This window comes from Alligator mississippiensis, chromosome 1 (assembly GCF_030867095.1).
Source record: "Alligator mississippiensis isolate rAllMis1 chromosome 1, rAllMis1, whole genome shotgun sequence".
NCBI classification, from domain to species: Eukaryota; Metazoa; Chordata; order Crocodylia; family Alligatoridae; genus Alligator; species Alligator mississippiensis.
The window spans coordinates 143,324,177-143,343,871 of NC_081824.1; the positions used below are offsets into that span (position 1 = coordinate 143,324,177).

The 19,695-nt window shown below is 45.3% G+C and overlaps 1 protein-coding gene across 5 annotated transcripts in view; it reads right to left on the bottom strand.

The window, feature by feature from the left end:
• SFT2D1 (SFT2 domain containing 1) overlaps positions 1-19,236 on the bottom strand; it is a 34,240-nt gene extending 15,004 nt beyond the window's left edge. Inside the window, exons 1-4 of one of the 5 annotated variants that reach the window (XR_009455635.1) lie at positions 19,098-19,185; positions 11,276-11,364; positions 5,984-6,070; positions 505-587 (exon numbers count right to left, since the gene is read on the bottom strand). Coding sequence is in view for 2 of the 5 variants with exons in the window: in XM_014596820.3 (XP_014452306.2) it covers positions 505-587; positions 5,984-6,070; positions 11,276-11,364; positions 13,470-13,488 (278 nt within the window). In the remaining 3 variants the exon portion in view is untranslated. Of the gene's footprint in view, positions 1-504; positions 588-5,983; positions 6,071-11,275; positions 11,365-13,469; positions 17,319-19,097 lie in introns of those variants that run through there. The other 4 variants (XR_009455634.1, XM_014596820.3, XR_009455637.1 and 1 more) reach the window with 4 other exon arrangements.
• Positions 19,237-19,695: the final 459 nt, after the last annotated feature.

Genomic DNA, 19,695 nt, shown 5'->3' on the forward strand with positions numbered 1-19,695 from the left:
GCCTGCGGAACTGGAGCCCCTTTCAGGGGTGTGGGCAGTGGATTGCAATTCTGCCCCAGGCCCCAGCCCTGCACTATCACTACCCCATGATCTTGCCCTCTAATCCTGGCCTTGCCCACCCGTCCCACTCCCGAACATGCTGAAATGCCTATATGGAGAAGACTTTAATTATCTGAAGAGGAAGGAAGTCACAGAAGGATGATATGCGCACAGAAATTCAAAATATATAGTCTATACCTGCTAGCCAAAGTAAAAATCCATCTAGATGTATTTATGAAGCAACCATATGAACTACAAAATAATCTGAGAGGGGCAAATAAGGAATTGCTATTCACTTATTGTGATTTAAGTACAAAATAAGAACTTGAAATTGTAAACAGCATTGTTTCTCACAGTGGTCATCTTTAATGTAATGGTCAGAAAATTGGTTATATCAACTGGAAATTCAGATAAAAATGTTAAATACTGTACTTCTTAAATGATAATTAAGAAAATAATTCATACCTGGCTAATGCAGCAACATTTCCTAGGGTATAGAAAACAGCAAACCATTTCAGTCCTGATGGAAGCCATAACAGTGCTGTCCCCTACATGAAATTGAAAATATGCACGTTTTATCTGCTACTCCAGTTTATCTATTTTACATTTACTTTTGCAAGGCACATGTTTTCAGAGACTAACATCTCCATGACCTTCTAGTAGCATAGTGTATTCAGAGATTTAAGTTATCCAGTATATTAATATCTTCCTGTACTGGCAAGTGAGCTACAGTGATTTAACACACTGAACTGGAACTCCTAATAAGCACAAGTGTGAAAATTATTTATGTAATCCCACTGATAAAACTTATGTTTGCACAATGCGGCCTACTCAGGACTATTACAGTTTAAATTAAAAATCTTTCATTTAGAGTTGTAACTTCCTATATGTAAGTGGAAAATATTAACAAAGCCGCAGTAGGCTCGCAGTACTCATACCCAGACCAAACAAATTCATCCTCCCTGACGTTTTACCCTGCACTCACATCCCAGATTAGCCATTCCCCAAAGAGAATTCTGAGACAACAAAGCTAGGCTGGTAAGCCAAGTATGCAAGGGCAGGGGAAAAGAAATGGCTTAGTTTAAATACTTTCCTTTTACAACATCATGCTGTCAGCACCCTGATAACCCAAAAACCCTCTGCTGAGTGCAACTGCCAAGAGCTGGCATGGGAATCCTAAAAGGGAATTGGAACAAAGACATTTGGGGCTTCTTGGGCCACAATCATCATCTTCAACTTCAAAAACCACCCAAAGGAGGTCAGAGCAGAGATGTAGCACTCTCAATGAAGACTCTCATACAGTCACATTCTGCACCAACTATAATTTTATAATACCAACCCACATACAGCACACTGCAATAAACCAGTCTGAATAACAAAAGAAAGAGTACAACTATCCATTTCAATACCCAAAAGGAAAAGGTGCAAAATCTTTGACAACTGCTTGTCAAATACATGTTTACGGTTACTGCTACCTGATCAGCCAGAAATCTAGGCAAGACCATATTATGAATATATGTAGCAACGAGCAAGGACATTTGTACAGAGCTCGCCAATACCTTTTCAACACTGGTGGTTAAGTTACTTCAGATACAAAAGATTTCCAGGTACACGTCAATTTTGTTATGGATTCAGAAGCCCCCCCAAAAATGATCTTCATTTGCCTTCCTAGACTTTCACAGGTCACCTCTGATTCAACATTTTACTGGCCACATTCCAGACCTCATCTTTGGTCTAAATGTCAAGGCAAAGGACACTGCAAGACAGCTGCTATCCTGGAAAGACTATTACTCTCTTTACAACCTCTTCTAGCTCCCAACACTGAAAAGACAAATATTTCCAATTTGATCATGAAGTACCACAAATCCCAAAGCTTTCTAAAGGACTACAGCAGTGTCCATAGGATGAGTGGAGGAACTGATTATTCATTTTATATTTATATATTAGCCTCTATTGTTAACCTGTTAACCCCCAAATAGCCCCTTAAACACTGGCATACACATTTCCTTTTTTTCAAAACACTATGCCAAGTGAAGAAAGGTGGACAGAAATCCACACACCAATCAATGGTAGAAAACAAGGCTGATATGGCCAGGATGAAATGCAGAAAATTCCTCTCAATTCTATGTTGAGGCTGTATTACAGGAAGCTCAGTAAGGAGTTTTCTTAGCCTATTGCTTCACATTTCCACTCCAAGGAGACATCCAGGCTATTAAACTGCTTTATCAGCCTCAAGCTCCTACCAGCCTGCAAAGGTGCCAGTCTTGCCCATAGTTCTGGAATAACAAGCCATGATTGTTGCCAGCCCTGGCCATTTTCAAGGGGCCTACACTAAGCTGCAGGAGTGTTGCTAAGCAGAAGGCCCAAAGCCTATTGCCAAGTAATCAGTGTGAACCTTTGCAGATGTGACAGTTAACTTGGTCAGCAAGTAAAGGAAATGATCAAACACAATTAAAAAGAAATCACAAGGTCTGAAAGGATAGATCGGCAAAATGGCATATTTGACTGGTGACTAGAGTCTATTTCCCAGCAGTCCCGGCTCCTGGCTGGTTTCCACGGAGACTCCAGGAGTGTGGGGCCGCAGAACTGCGGCTGTCCTGACCCAACCTGGCTTCATGGTGTCACGGCCCCTCACTACCAGGGTCTCCACGGAGACCAGCCAAGAGTGGCATGGGCAGGGCACAGAGCTGGGCAGGGAGATGCTCCAGGGTCAGGGCAGAGCCGTGATCCGCTGTCCATACGCCCCTGCAATGAGCGTGGGTTCTGTAGGAAGGGGCATGCAGGGAGCGGATCTCTGCCCTGGCCCCACCCCATGCTGTCACTGCTGCAAGATCCCAGGCCCAGAGCAGCTCACCACTCTGCCACGCACCCTGCCGGTCCCAGCTGGTCTCCATGGGCATCCCAGGAGCATGGAGGCATGACAGTGCAGGGCCTGGCTGGGGCAGAGCCCCAGTTCTGTGGCCCTGAGCTGGTTTCCCTTTGGGCTCCTGGGGTCTCCATGGAGACTGGCTGAGAGTTGGGACTGCTGGGAAATGGAGTCCACCATGGCCCAATTCTGCTTGGACTTGGCCCACCCCTGAGATAAGGAAAGACCACATATTAAATAATCCATATACACTATATCATAGCCTTAACATAGTAGTAGTAGTAGTAGTAGTAGTAGTAGTAGTGAGTGATGTAACTATAAGCCTTAGATGTTATTTTTCTATAATAGATAGATTGTTGTTAACATTCTTAGATTATTTTTAAAAACAAAAACAGACTTGTCAGAGACCATAAACTATAGCAAAGAAGAAACAGGAAACCCTCCCTCTTTCCCAAGGATACAAATCCCAACTAATTGACATCTTCAAGTCCACAAGAGATACAGTTTAGTCGAGTTCCAAAAGTTTCAGTGAAATAAATTAAAAAAAAAAAAATCAATCAGAAATCATTTCTTAGAGTATTAGAACCAGCCATCTATAAATATTGGGAACAGGCTGGAGGGAAATTTGGAGAATTCAGTAGCTTCAAAAAGACCCACTGCAATCTGCGTTCCACCATCCTCCCACTTCTCGAGTCTCCCCAGGTAGTATAGGTCAGAATCTATGTTGTGCTGTTATGGGTAGCAAGATAAACATTTATCCTAAGTCTGTTTTCATGTTTTACAGTGTAAGCAAATAAAAGGTTGGTCTGTAGAACTGTTTCTGCCTCTATCAGTAGCCTACCCACAAGGTTACCTGCAGTCTGGGCAACACAAGCTCCTACCATTCTGCAAAGGCACCAGTCCTGCCCAAAGCTCTGGAATACAAGCCATGGTCAGCAACTTCACTGCTCTGATATTATCTGGGCAGGCCTTCAGCAATTAGGATAAAGCTTTGGGGCACTGCTTGGGGAGTTTATTTCGTTACATATTATTTTAGTTTAATATTTGTATCCATCCTCAGGTTTTTACTGTAAGCCACCCTGAGCCTCTCTGGTTGGGGAAGAAGAGGGGACAGCATATACATTTAATAACAAAACTACCTACAGTAAGAAAGAATGGTCAAGTGCTTCTTTTTGGAAAATAAATTTTTCTTGTGGCTGTTTCAAGACAAGAGTAAACTCTCCAAGGGCTAAGAATCATCAAGAACTTTATCACTTACTGCTCTCAAGGCAAGGTAGTAGTGTTCTCACTGGCTAATTTTGGATCCCCTCTGCCTTAAGTACTTTATAGGACACGATCTCCAAAGGGTTTGAATTGAAACTGCACATGCTTCTCTATTACCGATGCTATGAATAGTTCAGACAAAGAGCTGCATAATTAGTAGCTACATCCAGGAAAGCATACTAAGTATTATTTCCTGGGGAGAAATCTTTCAGCTTTTTTTCTATTTCTACTTAAATATTGCATATATTGCTCCATCTTTCTAAATATTCAGGTTAATGTAGACACCTGGACAGATGTTGAGAACTTATGTAAACAGGTATTATTTGTGTTTGATTTAAAGTGTCTCGTGGCAATGGCACAAACACACAGCAATATTTGCAAAAGCATGCCTCCATTTACCACCAAAAAATATTCCAAAGCAACACTCAACAAAAACTACTTAGCCATGGACCTATGTATCTCTTTGATATGAAAAAGATGATCAAATTATTTTAAATTGGGACAAATAATTCACCATGTTGTATTGAAGCCAATTATACAGATTTTCTGTGTGGTATTCACACTACTGAGAAAGAGAACAAGTCCACAATATCTAATGAGGAAAGTTTTATTCTCTCTATAGCAAGTGATAAGACAATAAATTATGCCTTTTTATTCATTTTTTAATAAAGGAACTTGACTGATAACAATATGCGCAAGAAGTTCCTTTGTATTCCTTTTGTAGTTTGTACTTTATTAAGGCTTTGATGGAGAAGATGGGATCTTTTAACCTCTGATTTTCCCTTGTAGTAGATAACTGATGAGTCCTTTGTCTGTTAGGTGCTCTTAACATTAAAATGATGACTGGGATTATGTCAATATAGAGTATAAATCAAATTTAAAGAGATTAACATAAACCATAGGGCTTCTAAAAAAACAGTCGGTCCAAGCACATTCTGCTCAGGCAATTCTGATTTTTGGAAGATCCCATAACTATACACTAATACATCACAAGAATGTCACTGCTGTACATGATGGTTGACAGTTTTACAAAGGAAAACAAATGGGTAGATAAAAACTACTTTACTTGTACAACTGACTATTAAAATAGGTTTTTCCTCTAATGGCTTAGTACTTTCTACAACATACACACAGACAAATTTTCACAATTGATTCTTGATTCTTGGATACCAAGTGTGATATCTTTTCACCCTGACTTCAGGATCCAAATTAGCTGAAGTCAGTAGGCATCACAGGTGCTCTGTCCCAGTAGTTCTCAAGCAGTAGATTGAAGAGGTGCTGCAAAGGCAGATGGAGAGGGAGGATATCAGCCAACCCACTCCTCACCAAATGTTCCAGAATTAACATGTGCGAAACTAGTTTAAGTGCCTTTACTGCGTGTGTAGCAGATTATGAATGAGGTAGGAACACACCTGCATAGAGGATAGGGAAAGGTGGGATGTGGGGTCAAAGAGCTTGAGAATCACTGCTCTATACCATGCAAAGGGCCACAAAAAGTGCAACGTTTTGCTCTTTCATTTGGATTACTGTATTTTAATTCAGAATACTATGTAATGTACTAGAGACTATAACACAGTATATTTTGTCCATACTTAATAAGACCTATCATTGCACCATCTACTGTAAGTAGGGGAAAGATTGCCAATTGAAGGATCTGATACTTTATAATTCACACAAAGAACTGAATTCCTTTAAATCTCCATTATAACTATTGGCCAAGGGTGTTCAGTATTTAACAGAATCAGCCCCAAAGTGCAAAGACAATCTAAGCTGTATTGTAGTATACTCAGAAAGGTAAAGAAAAACGTCACTTACAAGAATGGAACATACGATGCCACCAACAAAGCATATCGCAAACCATTTCACTCGAGTGCCGAAACTAAGTGATGAGTTATCAAAGACCTTGTAGGGAGAAAAGAAAATTAATGGTTAGTTGTTTGAAATTGATGGTTCCCAAAGTTTATATCATTCATTTGTATTTAAAAAGCTTTAATAGAGTATAAAGAGATACAACTGTTCAACCTGAAACAAATATTAATATTTTATATACTTCTCACAAAAAAGCAACAGTTACCATATTTAACATACTCCGATGTAAAATGAGATGAAAACTTAGGCTTTACAAAATGTCTTATTAATTTCAAATACTCTTATTGACATTAAATAATAAATGCTGCCCCCCACAGACAAGTAAACCTACTCATCATCAAGCACTGACAAGTGAAGGTTCTGGCACAATCATACTAAATTAGCATATGTATCTTCTGGGGTGAGCTCACCTTAGTGAGCAATCTTTACACATTTAGCAGCTGTCAACTACCTTGAATGTCAGCAAGACAGGACCTGCAGGCAGGATTAAGCCTGCAAAGAGATTTGATTTGATACATAGTGGGGGAGGGAAAAATCAGGAGGCATACAGCTGTGCCATGCTGCCCATTCCCTCTGCAGCCATCCCCACTGCTCTCTTGTGCCTCCCTTTATCCACACAGCAGAGGGGCTGGGGATCCACAGTGAAGGGAAGCACAAGTGTCTTGGGTGCTCTGGAATGTGGAGATTTGTGGCCTGCGGCACAAGCTCTAGTCCACAGTGGCAAAAGGCTGACAACTTCTGCTTTAGAGTACGTAGAAAAGGAAAAAAAAAAAGGAGGTACCATCACTGTCGATACTGACACCAATTATGCTACAACAAACAGAAAGCAGCCATTTTGCTGCTGTACAAAAAGGGAATGGCAAAAAACCACCCATTTGCTGAATAGAATAGACCATGTAACCAACTTTGACAGCTGGGGTGTGTGAGGTTCCCAGCCACAGGACTTGGTTCCTGCCAGTGCAGAGGGAGCCTGGGATCAGACTCTCTTTGCACGGACAGTAAGGCACGATGGGATGTAATGTGTGATCTAACAATCACGCCTCCTGGCATGCAGAAGAGTGCTTGGCTACATTTTAACATTAGTTAACAATCTTAACACAAAGGAGACTATTAGTTTTTAGCGACTCGATTTCAAAAAGTGCTTAAACAACTGAAGAAGCCTCTGAAAGTTGTCTTCAGTAGCTATTCTTGCTAAGTTTTAGTTGCACCAATTCCATCATTTGATCACAGGAAAGATTTCAAACATGTTAACATGAGGCAAGCTTACTAAAACACACTAGTACTGCACTTAAGGAGACCATAAAGATACAAGACAAAAAATTCAAAATACGCAAAAGATTTGAGTCAACGTCCCAAAGAAGTTAAACAAAACTTATGTTCTGAGGCACTTATACAAAACATTACCTACAAGCAGATCCACTGCAACCTGTTCTATTACTGAAGCTTGGCCTACTAAACAGGTCTCAAGAAAGTTTTAGGCAACAAGTCTAGTCAGATGGCATGAATGAACACACAGTTAATTCACATTTCTATTGCTCATGTGTCTGTAAAACATAACATTTCACCTAAAACATATGCATAACTTCTACATTTTACTTTAACTGTAGTGTTTTCCTATGGTAAACACACAGACCACTGTATAGCAGTCATTCTTAATCAAATTAGCATATATGAAAAGGAGAAGTTGAGAAAATACTGATCTTCTTAGTATGTATATATCTTGACAATGTGTACTAAAAGATCCCAATCCTGAAAGTAATCATCTAGGCAATGACGCATACTACTGTTAGATTAATTTCAGATAATAAGATTACTCATAGTAGACTTCATCATGTGTGCAAATCCTTGCAAGATCAGGGCCTGTCTGATCCAACTTCTAAGTCAATGGGGACTTAAATACTATGTGGATTGGATCCTGAAGACCTTGAATCCAAAAAGTGCTACAATTTTAAGCACATAAAAATGTTAATGAGTCAATGGGGCTAAACAAAGATAAAAATTTAATGATTTACTTTACTCTTGCCTGAATCTATCTTCCCACTAAAAAGAGAACAAAACATACACCTTACTATATGAATGTTCAGCTTCTTCAATCTAAATAAAATATTCAAGTATTTCATTTAAAAATAAAACATGACTAAAAGTTACCTTTTATATTTACTGTCAGATTGTATTGTTTTCTATCACTGTAGTCAAAATATTCAAGATTTTTTTTCTTGTGTTCAGCAACTAAAAGTCATCTTTACAAATGAGAGATATTCTGCTTACCTTGTTAGATCCAACTGTGTATCCTTATGCAGGCATAAAAAGAAGTAGATAAAAGTGTAACCAATTGTTGTATCAACAGGTGGAGTACAATGGAACAGTTTTATTTATGAACACAGAAGCCACTGAGCAGGAGGGAGACTTCCCTGCAGAGAACTATAGATACGTACATATTTGGATCAGGCATTCAGATACACTGATTCATGGAAATAATTGTATGAGTACATAAACAATTAAATCTTTCCATTAAAAATACAGTATATTATCAAGGGATAAATGCCTTTTGGTCGGGATTCAGAGCCACCAGCATGCTTTGCAGTATGTATATAGGTCACTCAATAGGAAATGAAGAAAAGGATGCATGGGTAAGATTCTAGTCACATCTCCTAGGGGCAGGTGGCATTTATGCCATTTCTTGCAGCTGCAAGTTAGGCCAGTTTCACATTAACAGGAATACAATTATAAAACCCTACCTAGGCTTAATCAGATAAAGTCATAACCTTAGTAATTCACACTTGGAAAGGAGGGAGACCCCATCCCGCTATTGCACATTAGCCTAGTGCAGGGGTTGGCAACCCCGGCACATGTGCGAAGCATGGTATGCCATGGCCAGCCCTGGCTCTGGGTAGCTGCTGCCAGCGGCGGAGCCCAGGCTGCTCCCAGCAGGGCTTGCAGCATCCCAGCTGTCTGCTGGGAGCAGCCTGGACTCCCGGCTGGCAGCAGCTACCCAGAGCCAAGTAGCCGGGAGGCTGCAAACAGCTGTGCTGGGCTGATGCCGGAGCTGTGGAGCCCGGTGCAGCTGTCTGCAGCCTGCCTGCTACTTGCTGCAGCTGCCCAGAGCCCAGGCTGGCTACCAACAGCTGTGCTGGGCTCCGAAGCCCAGTCACCAGCTGCGTGCTAGGAGTGGGGGAGAGACTGCGGTTGTGCTGCCTCAGGCCCCTCCCCCACTGCCTACTCTGATTCACAAGTGCACGCGCTGGTACGGAGCTGATACCTGGGCTCTAAAGCCCGTCACAGCTGTTTGCAGCCTCCGGGCTGCAGCCGGCCCTGGCTCTGGCTAGCTGTTGCCAGCCAGGAGCTTGGGTTGCTCCGAGCAGGCAGCTAGGATGCTGCAATCCCTGCTGGGAGCAGCCCAGGCTCCAGCAGCTACACAGAGCCAGGGGCACAGGGGCTTTGGGTGGGGAGCAGGGGGCAGCAGGGCTGGGGGGCAGGGGCACAAGCAGGGCATCCTGCCATGTACCCCCTGCCCTCATTTTGTTTTTGTGGCATGCCGGCACTCTGGCGCCTTCCCAGGTAGGCATGCTAAGGTAGGCATTGTTTTTTGGGCCAAAAAATGTTGCCTAGCCCTGGCCTAGTGGTTAGGGGAGCCGCTTAGGAAGTGGAGGACTTGGGGTATAGTTGTTCAGCCTGAAGGGGTTTGAATCCTAATCTTTTAGTTCCCAGGACAATCAGGCTACAGGCTGAATTGAGCTGAAATCACCCTCCACCCTTATTGCTGAAGCTGGGTCACTGGACACCAGAGTATGCAGAAGTCATGGGGCCAGGAAGATAGCAGGCAAGACAGCATTCTTCTGTAGTCCAGTAAGAAGGGCCCTCCTCTGGGATGGAAGAACCAAGCCCTGGGTTCTGGTGTCTTAGATCAGAGGTTCCCAACCCCCAGGCCGTGAGGGGTTGGCTGACGGTCTGCAGGAGGGATGGCTGCCGGCTCGGAAGTCCTGAAATGACCGGCATACTGCAGACCAGCAACCAACCCTTTTTTAACACCGAGTATAAAAAAGGGTTGGCTGCCGATCTGCAGTATGCTGGTCCGTGGTCTAAACAGGTTGGGAACCACCGTCTTAGACCACTTATACATTAAATAATTCTTGATCATAAAACACATTGGGAATGTCAGCAAAACTACCCAACCCAGCCTAAAAGAAAAATCTTTAGGAATCCTGCATTTATGCAGGGGGTTGGATAAGATGCCCCTCAATAGCCATTCAAACCATATGATTCCATCTTTAGCCAAGTTATTTATAACAGCAAATTTAGCCGTTGTACAAGTAGTTACAGCTGTGAAAAATGAAGCTCTGTATGCACTACTGAGTTTGTATTTACTACGTAAAAGATGGTCCTGCTCTTTTCTAACCACTCAAGAACCAATGTTTTTATTAGTGATGTTGTATGGCAGAGGTTAGTTATACTAAAGGAGCAATACTTAGTGGATGTCAAAGCACCTCAGACTGAGCTGGCTATGTTTAAAAATTATTTTTAATGCAAGTTAGAATTAATTTCATGTTTGCATAAGTTCTGAATAGACAAGTTTGAATGATAAATTCAAGCGGGGAAGCAGTGGCAGCGGAGCGGAGCGGAGCCACAGAGCAGCGCAGGTGTGGGCTCTGTGCATCTGCAGGAAAGACCCAACAGCATTGAGGGGGAGGCAACCATTTTTCGCCTGCGTTGGAGTAGGTGCAGGGTGGCCTGGGGTCGGGGCTGTGTGCATGGGTTCCAGTTGGTCTGCGCTGGCCAGGGAAGGCCAGGGTTGGGGCTAGGCAGTTAGCTGCTGCTGGGCCTCGCAGCGGTGAGGAGCTGCAGGGTGTACGGACTCTGGCCTGTTGAGTGGGGGTGGAAGGAGGGGGAGGAGAGGTGCTGACCGGCCTGCAACAGCTCTCGAGAATGGTCTGTGTGGCCAGCTGGCCCAAATAATTGCCTGCCCCTGCTCTAACAAATGCCTTTTTAAGTAAGCATCAAGGATCCATTTTATTGGCTACACGGTACTTGAGACATTCAAGTCAGAATGAATCAATAACTTATTTTACTTTTTTTGCTTATTTGGCACATGGAGATAGAAAAATAATTATTTTCCCTGTAGGAAATGTACATATTAACACACTGAATAGACAACTTAATTCTCTGCCAACCTTTAAACCTTATTCATCAATTATATCCTATTATTACCAGCACACACAATAGCAGAATAATGTTTCCCACCATTCTCTGAGGGGCAAGTTTCAGCTTTGTCCTGGAAGGAGCACCTCCAAATAATGCTTCAGTTTTCATGTAATTTCCAGTCTTGGCCTCTGCCAAAAGAGGAGACTGAGATAATTGTATATCAGCATTGTAGTAATATCTCAACCAAGGGGCAGGGGCACACTGTGTTGGGAACTGTTAACAGTGCAAGGAAATATGCCCTATAAAATGTTTACAATCTTAGTTTGACACAAGGACAACAGGAGGAAATAAACACAAGATACAGAAAGTAAGAGAGAGAGACTAATACTGGTAGTTTTTTACTATTGCATTATATTGGTTTAACATAAGCAAAAAGTGAAAAAGATTGATGGCTTCACAACTGTGATACAATACTTAGTAAGCAGCCTTGCTGGAGGGGTGAGCAAAAATACCCATGTAAACTCCATACTGTGTGATTTATCAGAACTGTAAAAAAGGGAAGGAAGTTTGTACAGCAAACACCTCTTACCATCTTTAGTTCTACTGACACTAAGCAGTTTACTTCTGAAAGAAACAAAATCCACAACAACAAAAAGGAACTAGTGAATAAAACCCCCACTGTTTTCTATAATCAAAATTTAATTCATAACCCAACACAAAAATACAGTAAGAGGTCAAGGAAATGGCCAAGTTATCTAGAACTGAGAAGGGAGAAGACAAAATCAGGAAGGGAGGCTTTCTGAAAGATAATAAACTGTTTCATAATGTTCTAAAACAAGGGCCAGCAACGTTTTCAAATGGGCTGGAACAACAAGACTCCAGTTTGGGGCAGGCCGGGTGGCTTTGGCAGTGTCAGGAGCCAGGCATTTTTCCCTGAACCCATGCTGGGACCAGCTTCCCCAGCCGGGGCATGAGCACAGCTTCCACCTGGAAGGGAGCCATGTCGGGAATCTGGTCAGCTGGCTACTGAACCTAAGATGCTCTCACAACTTTGCAGCCCCCTGCTCTGCAGCTGCAGTATAGGCACAGCTTCCAGTCAGTAGAGAGATTCACCAGGGCTGGGCAGCAGAAAGTCACATCCTCAGTGCTGCCACTTCACTCCCCACTCCTCCAGCTGCTATGTGAGTGCAGCTGGAAGGTGCCCAGCCCCATCTCAGTTCCCCACTGGCCGGAAGTTGTGCCTGTGCTGCAGCCAAGGATCAGAGGATGGGAGAAGCAGCTGTAATGCAAGTGCAGCTTCCATCTGCCTAGGCACAGTGCAGCTCCTAACTGCCCAGTCCTAGCACAGGCACAGCCGGAGGCAAAGCCTTCTCAATCCACAGGCCAGATCTAGCGGCTTCATCAAATCCAGCCCATGGACCATATGTTGCCAACCCTGCTCCAATACATAAACTGAGGTTGAAAAAATTAAACAAACAAGTGGTTCTCACTCCTTTTTGGGCTTGAGGCATCCCTCTATAACTTCTGTGAATTGAGTGGCATCCAATTTCAAAGACTAATTTAGATATTATAGTGCATATCTCCTTATACAAAGGCTGGGCAGAAGGGGTGATGACTGTTCAGGTACCCTGAGCCTGGGTTATCTGCTTATCTCCCAACACCTCAGAGCACCCTTCAAAGGATCTGGCAGCACCCCAGGGTGCTCTAGAACCCTGGCTAAGAATCACTGCAACCTCTCCAATGAAGAGAAAAAAGGTTACTATATTTTTCTTTCCAAATTTTTTTCTTACAACTATCTGCTACCAACAATAACTAAAAGCTTTTCTATGTGGGACTTTACATGATCATGGGTAAGTGAAATGTGCTACCAAAAGTGAAAGAAGAACTGTGCATGAGCCACGGCCTACTAAAATGTGATTTACATGGAAAGAAATTTGATGATCCCCACTCTAAGAGATCAGTATTTTTGTTTTGTCAAGGGAAAGAAAAGAGACATACAGGTTTAAAGCTTAGTAACTTGCCTTTTCCATCAAGGACCCGACACATTTTTCCTTAAAATTCAGTAAGGGTCATTCTTAAGCTTCCTGAGAAGCATACATGTGGAAATTAAAAAGTTGGAACAAAAGTGATAAAAGAAACTTTAAAAAAAATCATTATGCACATTCCATTTTACACACAGTTCCAAGTTATAGGAAAACAAAGCACTGTGAATGTACCTAATAAATGTATTCCTATTTACCACGGATGGCAAACTTTCAGTTTGATCTACTGGGAAGCACAGAAGGCTGCTTACTTTCACAGCTGACAGGCATCTTCAGTTAGATAGAACTTGTGTCTGGATAGACATTTTGCATCATCTTTGTAACTAGCACTGCTTGAAGTGCCACCTGGATACCACGTGAAGAACTGCTGCAGTACAGAAGAAAACCCCCCACAAATCGCACACCACGGGTTATGACGTATCACCCCTCCCTTGAACCTGTACGGAAAATCCTCAAAAAATTGCAACCCATACTAGACAGAGACCCTATTCTTAAAAAGATCTTCCCAGAGCCACCCATCCTAGCCTTTAAACAAGCACCAAACCTCGCCAACCTCATCACCAGAAGCAAACTTCCTCAAGCCCAGAACACACCAAAAGGATCCAGACCGTGCCATGAAAAGAAATGCAAAACCTGCCAACACATCTCCACCACCCCCACAATTACTACACCCTACAACAGAGCCATCAGCATCCCAGGATCTTACAGCTGCACCTCCAGAAATGTAATACACCTCATCCAATGCACTAAATGCCCTGATGGAAAATACGTAGGAGACACCAAACAACAACTGCACACCAGAACGAACGCACACTGGAAATCTATCAAAGACAGAAATACCCAATTACTGGTGGGGGCACATTTCTCACAGGAGGGCCACTCTCTCTCCAGTCTCTCAGTCCTGATCCTCAAGGGAAACTTACACAACACTTCCCAGAGACGAGCCTATGAGCTCCATTTCATCAACCTCCTGGATACTAGAGATCAGGGACTAAACATAGACATTGGATTTTTGATACACTATAATTTGCTTGGCAACTGACTCTCCAGCCCAGCCCAGCCCCTGGCTTCTTTACTTTTCATTCCATCCAGGAAGAGCGTGCAACTCCTGAAACTTCCTTAGCCTGACAAAGGGTTTTTGAACCCGAAAGCTTGCTTAATAAATGTTCTCCAACTATTTGGGTTGGTCTAATAAAAGATATTAAATTCACCCAAGCAACCTTGTCTGCCTATGTCCTTAGACCAACACGGCTACAGCCTAAACCCCTGTAACTAGCACTGCTACACTCTAGCAATGATGAAACAGCTTTTGTGACTGAGGACAGACAGAACGGAAGATGGTCCAGTGATGACACTGTCCATCAGTTTTAAATATTCAAGAGAGGGTTTGCACAATAAGAATGCCTACACATGAATTCTACAACTTTTAGAATTATATTTCACCTCAGTGCTGTACAAATATTTTGGAGAAAAGACCTGCATAACTACTAGCAACTGAAAGGTTTTTAGCTTAGTGCTTATAATTCATATAATTTCCAAAAAAAGCCCTACTAATACATTTTAATTAGGTGAATTCATAAATCTCCTCTCTCTTTCACATCTTTATATTTCAAACAGCTGTAAGTATACTGTCATTTTGCAGTGTGATAAAAAACCCCACAAAAAAGCTTCCCTTTCATGTGCTCAGCCAACATTACTTTTTTTTTCTGATACATAACAAAGGTGAATGGTAAGAGATCAGAAGGTTTGTTTAATTTTACTTGCTAGATTTTCACTTTCTAACAGCAGCGCTGACCACCACCAACATTCTAGCTGGAGCTCCTCCTCTCAGAAAAGCTTTGAATCTACTACAGATACTTGGCATTGCCTAAAATACTCCAGTTTACTTCTGCGTTTTTAAAGTGAGCCTTTCTGATTCAACTTCTCAGCTAAAGGTTCTTCCTGAACCATGATGAAAAGGATGTCACAATTTACATGGTGCACATGCAATTTTACAGCTGCTTGGCATCCAACACAGGAAACCTCTCAGTCACATGCCTATAAACAGAATTTAAACTTCAAGCAACTTAAGTGTAGAATGGACAAGTGGATGTACAAGACATGGTGCAGAGCCCAGCAGTCTTGCTAAACAAGGCTCCAGTATTTTTCTGTTACACTAACAACAGCTTTGCAAATACATGCTTTTCAAAGCAAAAAGTGAATGCTACATCTGCACTAGCCGTTCTCTCAAGATGGGTCATAAGAAAACCCACATTCCCCAAGGATGTTCCATGGGCTCAGCTCCACTGGTGACAAACAACATTATCTAATTCTGCTCAGAGCAGCAGACCCATCTATACCAGTGCTTCCATTCTAGAACTGATGGCATGAAGAGGTATGAAAAATCCCAGTCCTTACAAGACCAAGTTTAGCATCACAGCATGTCTGAAAGTACTGATGTGTATCATAAGCATCCTACATTGTAAAAAGATTGGTGTTCATATATTGACATAGTTGTCAGGAATGCAGTTTCAAACTGTACAGAAAAGAGTATGATAATCCTTTATACAGATAAGACCATTATAGCTTTTGATGGTTGATGCCTGTACCAGATCAATCAAACTGTGCGCGCATCTGCTCCTCCACATGGTGGAAAAGGGAGAGCGAGCATCATGAAAGTACTCTCCAATACTTTAAATCTAAGTGAGGTACTTAAGAGATCTAAGTTAAATGAATCAACAATAGGATAAGAGATTAATTAAATAAGTGGGGAAAATGCAGTTTAAGACACAAATGATGCTCTGCCTTAATCATGCACAATACCATCTACTAAATTAGTGGTGCTTAACCTTTTGACCCCACAGGCCAGATGAGTAGCAGGGTGTTGCTCCTTGCATGCTAGGGCTAGGCACTGTGAACCCAACCTCGTGCACAAGGCTTCCCAAGGACCTATGGGGAATAAACACCATTGGCTGGATGACATGGTGCCAGACAGGACCCACAGGCTGGGAGTGGTGGGGTGAGCACCCCTACACTAGATTAGCAGAAAAGGAACTTGGGCATGATTATTGACAGTACAGTGAAAACCTCTGCTGAGCATTAGGTGGACAAAGGACATCAAATGTCCAGATATTTTTTAAAAGGCCTTTATTAGGCCTTCAGCAGTGTTGGCTATAAACATACTGGTCTAACGACATAGGCAGACAAGGTCCTCTGGGTAAGTGTGGCATCTTTTATTAGACGAAACAAATAGTTGGAAAACTTGTTCTTTACAAGCTTCCAGGCACAAACACTTCTTTAGGCATAGGGAGAGCCTGCTGGTGTTTGTGCGCTCTCCTGGGTGGAAGAGAAGCTACCACACTTACCCAAATAATTTTTCTTTATTAGGCCTCCACAATTGTTAAATGGTACATTCCAGCTCAGGCACTCCACATAGAAATAAAATAACAGAAATCAAAGTGGTGTTCAGCAGGATGAAAACAGTGATTTAGGCAGGGAGAGAGGGCTGTATGAAAAGAGAAGGCAGACTGAACTTCAAGGCTAAAACACAGACTGATCTGAGTCAATACCTGGGACAAAAGAAAAAGAGCAGCACAGCTCTGGATTGACTATTCAGGCAATCAACTTAAGTGAGCCTAGATCAGTAGCTCCCAAACTTTTTTTCCTGCAACCCTAAATCCAGGTCACAACCCCTGCTCCCGACTCACTTATGCCCGGGGCCACCAGCTGGGCCAGGATCATGGGGGGCAGCAGCGGCGAGAGCTGAGCAAACCGTGTGCCAGGTCCCACAGACAGGAGGGGCGGAGCAAGGGGCAGATCCCCTGAGATCCTGATTTGGGTTGCACCCCGAGGTTGGGAGACAATGGCCTAGACTGTCCCCAGGAACTGTGTTAACACATATTGCCCTCAGTGCCTGCATTCAAAACAGACACGGATTTCTCCACAACAAAGCCTTTTATCGTGGGATCCTATAGACTCATATTGGGACATCCATTGTCCCAATTTAAGTATCTGTGAAATACCAGAGAGTATTTTTGGCTGTAGCCATGTCTGGCTGTAGAACAGGAGTAGGCAACGTTTTTTGGCCACAGTGCCAAAAAACACCATAATGCCTACCTCGGAAGGTGCCGGAGTGCCGGCATGGCAGAAAAACAAAATGAGGCCAAGGGGTACATGGCAGGATGCCCTGCTTGTGCCCCTTGCCCCCCCCAAGCCCGTAGCCCCCCCCCTCCTGCCCCTTGCCCCCCACCCAAAGCCCCTGCCCCCCAGCTCTGCTGCCCTTTGCCCCTCACCCAAAGCCCCTTGCCCCCACCCAAAGCCTTTGCCCCCCAGCCCTGCTGCCCCTTGCCCCCCACCCAAAGCCCCTGTCCCCCAGCCCGGGCTCTGTGGCTGCCAGCAGGTACCCCAGCTCTGGGGAGCTGCTGGAGCCCAAGCTGCTCCGGGCAGGGCTTGCAGATGCCTGCTGGGAGCAGCGTGGGATTCTGGCTGGCAGCAGCTCCCCAGAGCCAGGGCAACTGCAGCCAGGAGGCTCCAAACAGCTGTGCCGGGCTCCAGCACCAGCTCTGCACCAGCGCGAGCAGACATGCCTTGGAGCAGGCAGTGGGGGCAGGGCCTGAGGCAGCGCAGCCCCAGTCTCTCCCTTGCCTTTGGCACAGAGGTGAGGAGCCCGGTACAGCTGTTTCTAGCCAACCCACTGCTGAAGCTGTCCAGAGCCCGGGCTGGCTACAAACAGCTGTGCCGGGCCCCTCACCTCGGTGCGGGGAGCAGGGGAGAGACCAGGGCGGTGCTGCCTCAGGCCCTACCCCCACTACCTGCTCCAAGGCGTGTCTGCATGGAGCTGGTGCCGGAGCCTCCCAGCTGCAGCCACCCTGGCTCTGGGAGCTGCTGACAGCCGGGATCTCACGCTGCTCCTAGCAGGCAGCTGCAAGCCCCACTCAGAGCAGCCCCGGCTCCGTCGCTGCCAGCAGCTTCCTAGAGCCAGAGCTGGCCACCACATGCCAAGCAAAATGGCCTCATGTGCCACGCTCGGCACATGTGCCAGGGGTTGCGAACCCCTGCTGTAGAACATAGGTAGGCAAAGTTGATGCGTTATCTTTTGGTCTAATAAAAAATATTACACCTACCCAAAACAACAGAGAGAACACTTTTTCCCAGGACAATCAGTAAGGCACTAATTGACGTCAATGGCCATTGTAGCGGCATGTATAAATGGCTGTCCTGTGTGTTCTGATGGGTGACAATCAGACCTAGGGTAAACCCACTGCCTGTTTTTACTTCTGAAGTGGGACAACAGGCCAAACGCAGATAGGATACAAGCGAGAACATTTGTTTCCTCAGGGACAAGTGCTACTCATCACCAGGGAAGGCCTGTGCCACATGGCAGATTACAGTGGGTGGGGTAAGGGAGGCTTGCTGGCTCCAGCAGCAACAGTGGCTGGCCCAGGAACCTTATGGGAGCAGCAGCCGCAGCAAGAAGCCCGGACACCAGCTGGAGTGCAGCTCCAGCCAGCCAGGCTCGGGTGGCGCACACTCATCTACAACCCTGTACTTGGCCCACGGATGCGACAGTCCTCCGGATCGCCGGCGACAGGAAAGAGGTCGTTGGCTCCCACGCCAGAAGGCTTGGTGCCAGCACAGCATGTCTCTGGCTACTTAAAACCAATGTGCCCAGGTGAAAACGGGAGGCCGTGCTGTAGGAACCCCCCGGGGCAAACCGTGTCTCCCCCGCCCAAGGCAGCAGCGCGGGGAAGCGCCTTGGGCGCGCCTACGAAGGGGTTGATTCAAACGGGAGCACGGGAGACCCTAGACGGACGAGCGCACTGCCCCACCCCAGGGGCTTGCGAGCAGACTAACGGCCACAGTCGCTTCTCCCCGGCGCGGGGCCGAGCCCGGAGCGGTACCTGGGCCGTCAGCCCCTGCTCCTCGTCCTGGTCCTGCCCGCTCAGCACGCGCCGCAGCTTATCCATCGCAGCAGCCCGCCCGCCACGGCACTCAGAGCCCGCGCCGCGCCGCGCGCCGCGCCCCGCCCCCGTCCCGGAAGCGCCACACGGAACCGGAAACCGCGAACGGCCTTTTAAAACAACATCGGCTAACGTCCGACACCTGGCTCCGCCCCAGCACCGACCGCGCCCATATAACCACACCCCCCTCCTCCAAACTCGCGGCCGCCAGCCGCTTCTTCTATTCTAAGCCCCGCCCAGCCTGGTACGTCACCTGATTAGCATGGACCCGGCCCCCTTGCCTAACCACGCCCCCTTCCCCAGCCCTCGCGCAGTATCCTGCACCGTTTGCCCCGCCCCTTCTCCTCCCAGCCCCGACCGCCGGCACCGACAGTGCCCATTGGCTCATCTGATGAACGCGGCCCCGCCCCTCTTGTCTAGCCACGCCCCGCTGCCCCAACGATCGCGGCTGCCCACCTGTGCCCTTCTCCTCGCAGCCCCTCCCCCTCGTGGGTGGGAGGGGCTTGCTGCTGGTGTGCTCCAGCTGTGCTGGGTGCTC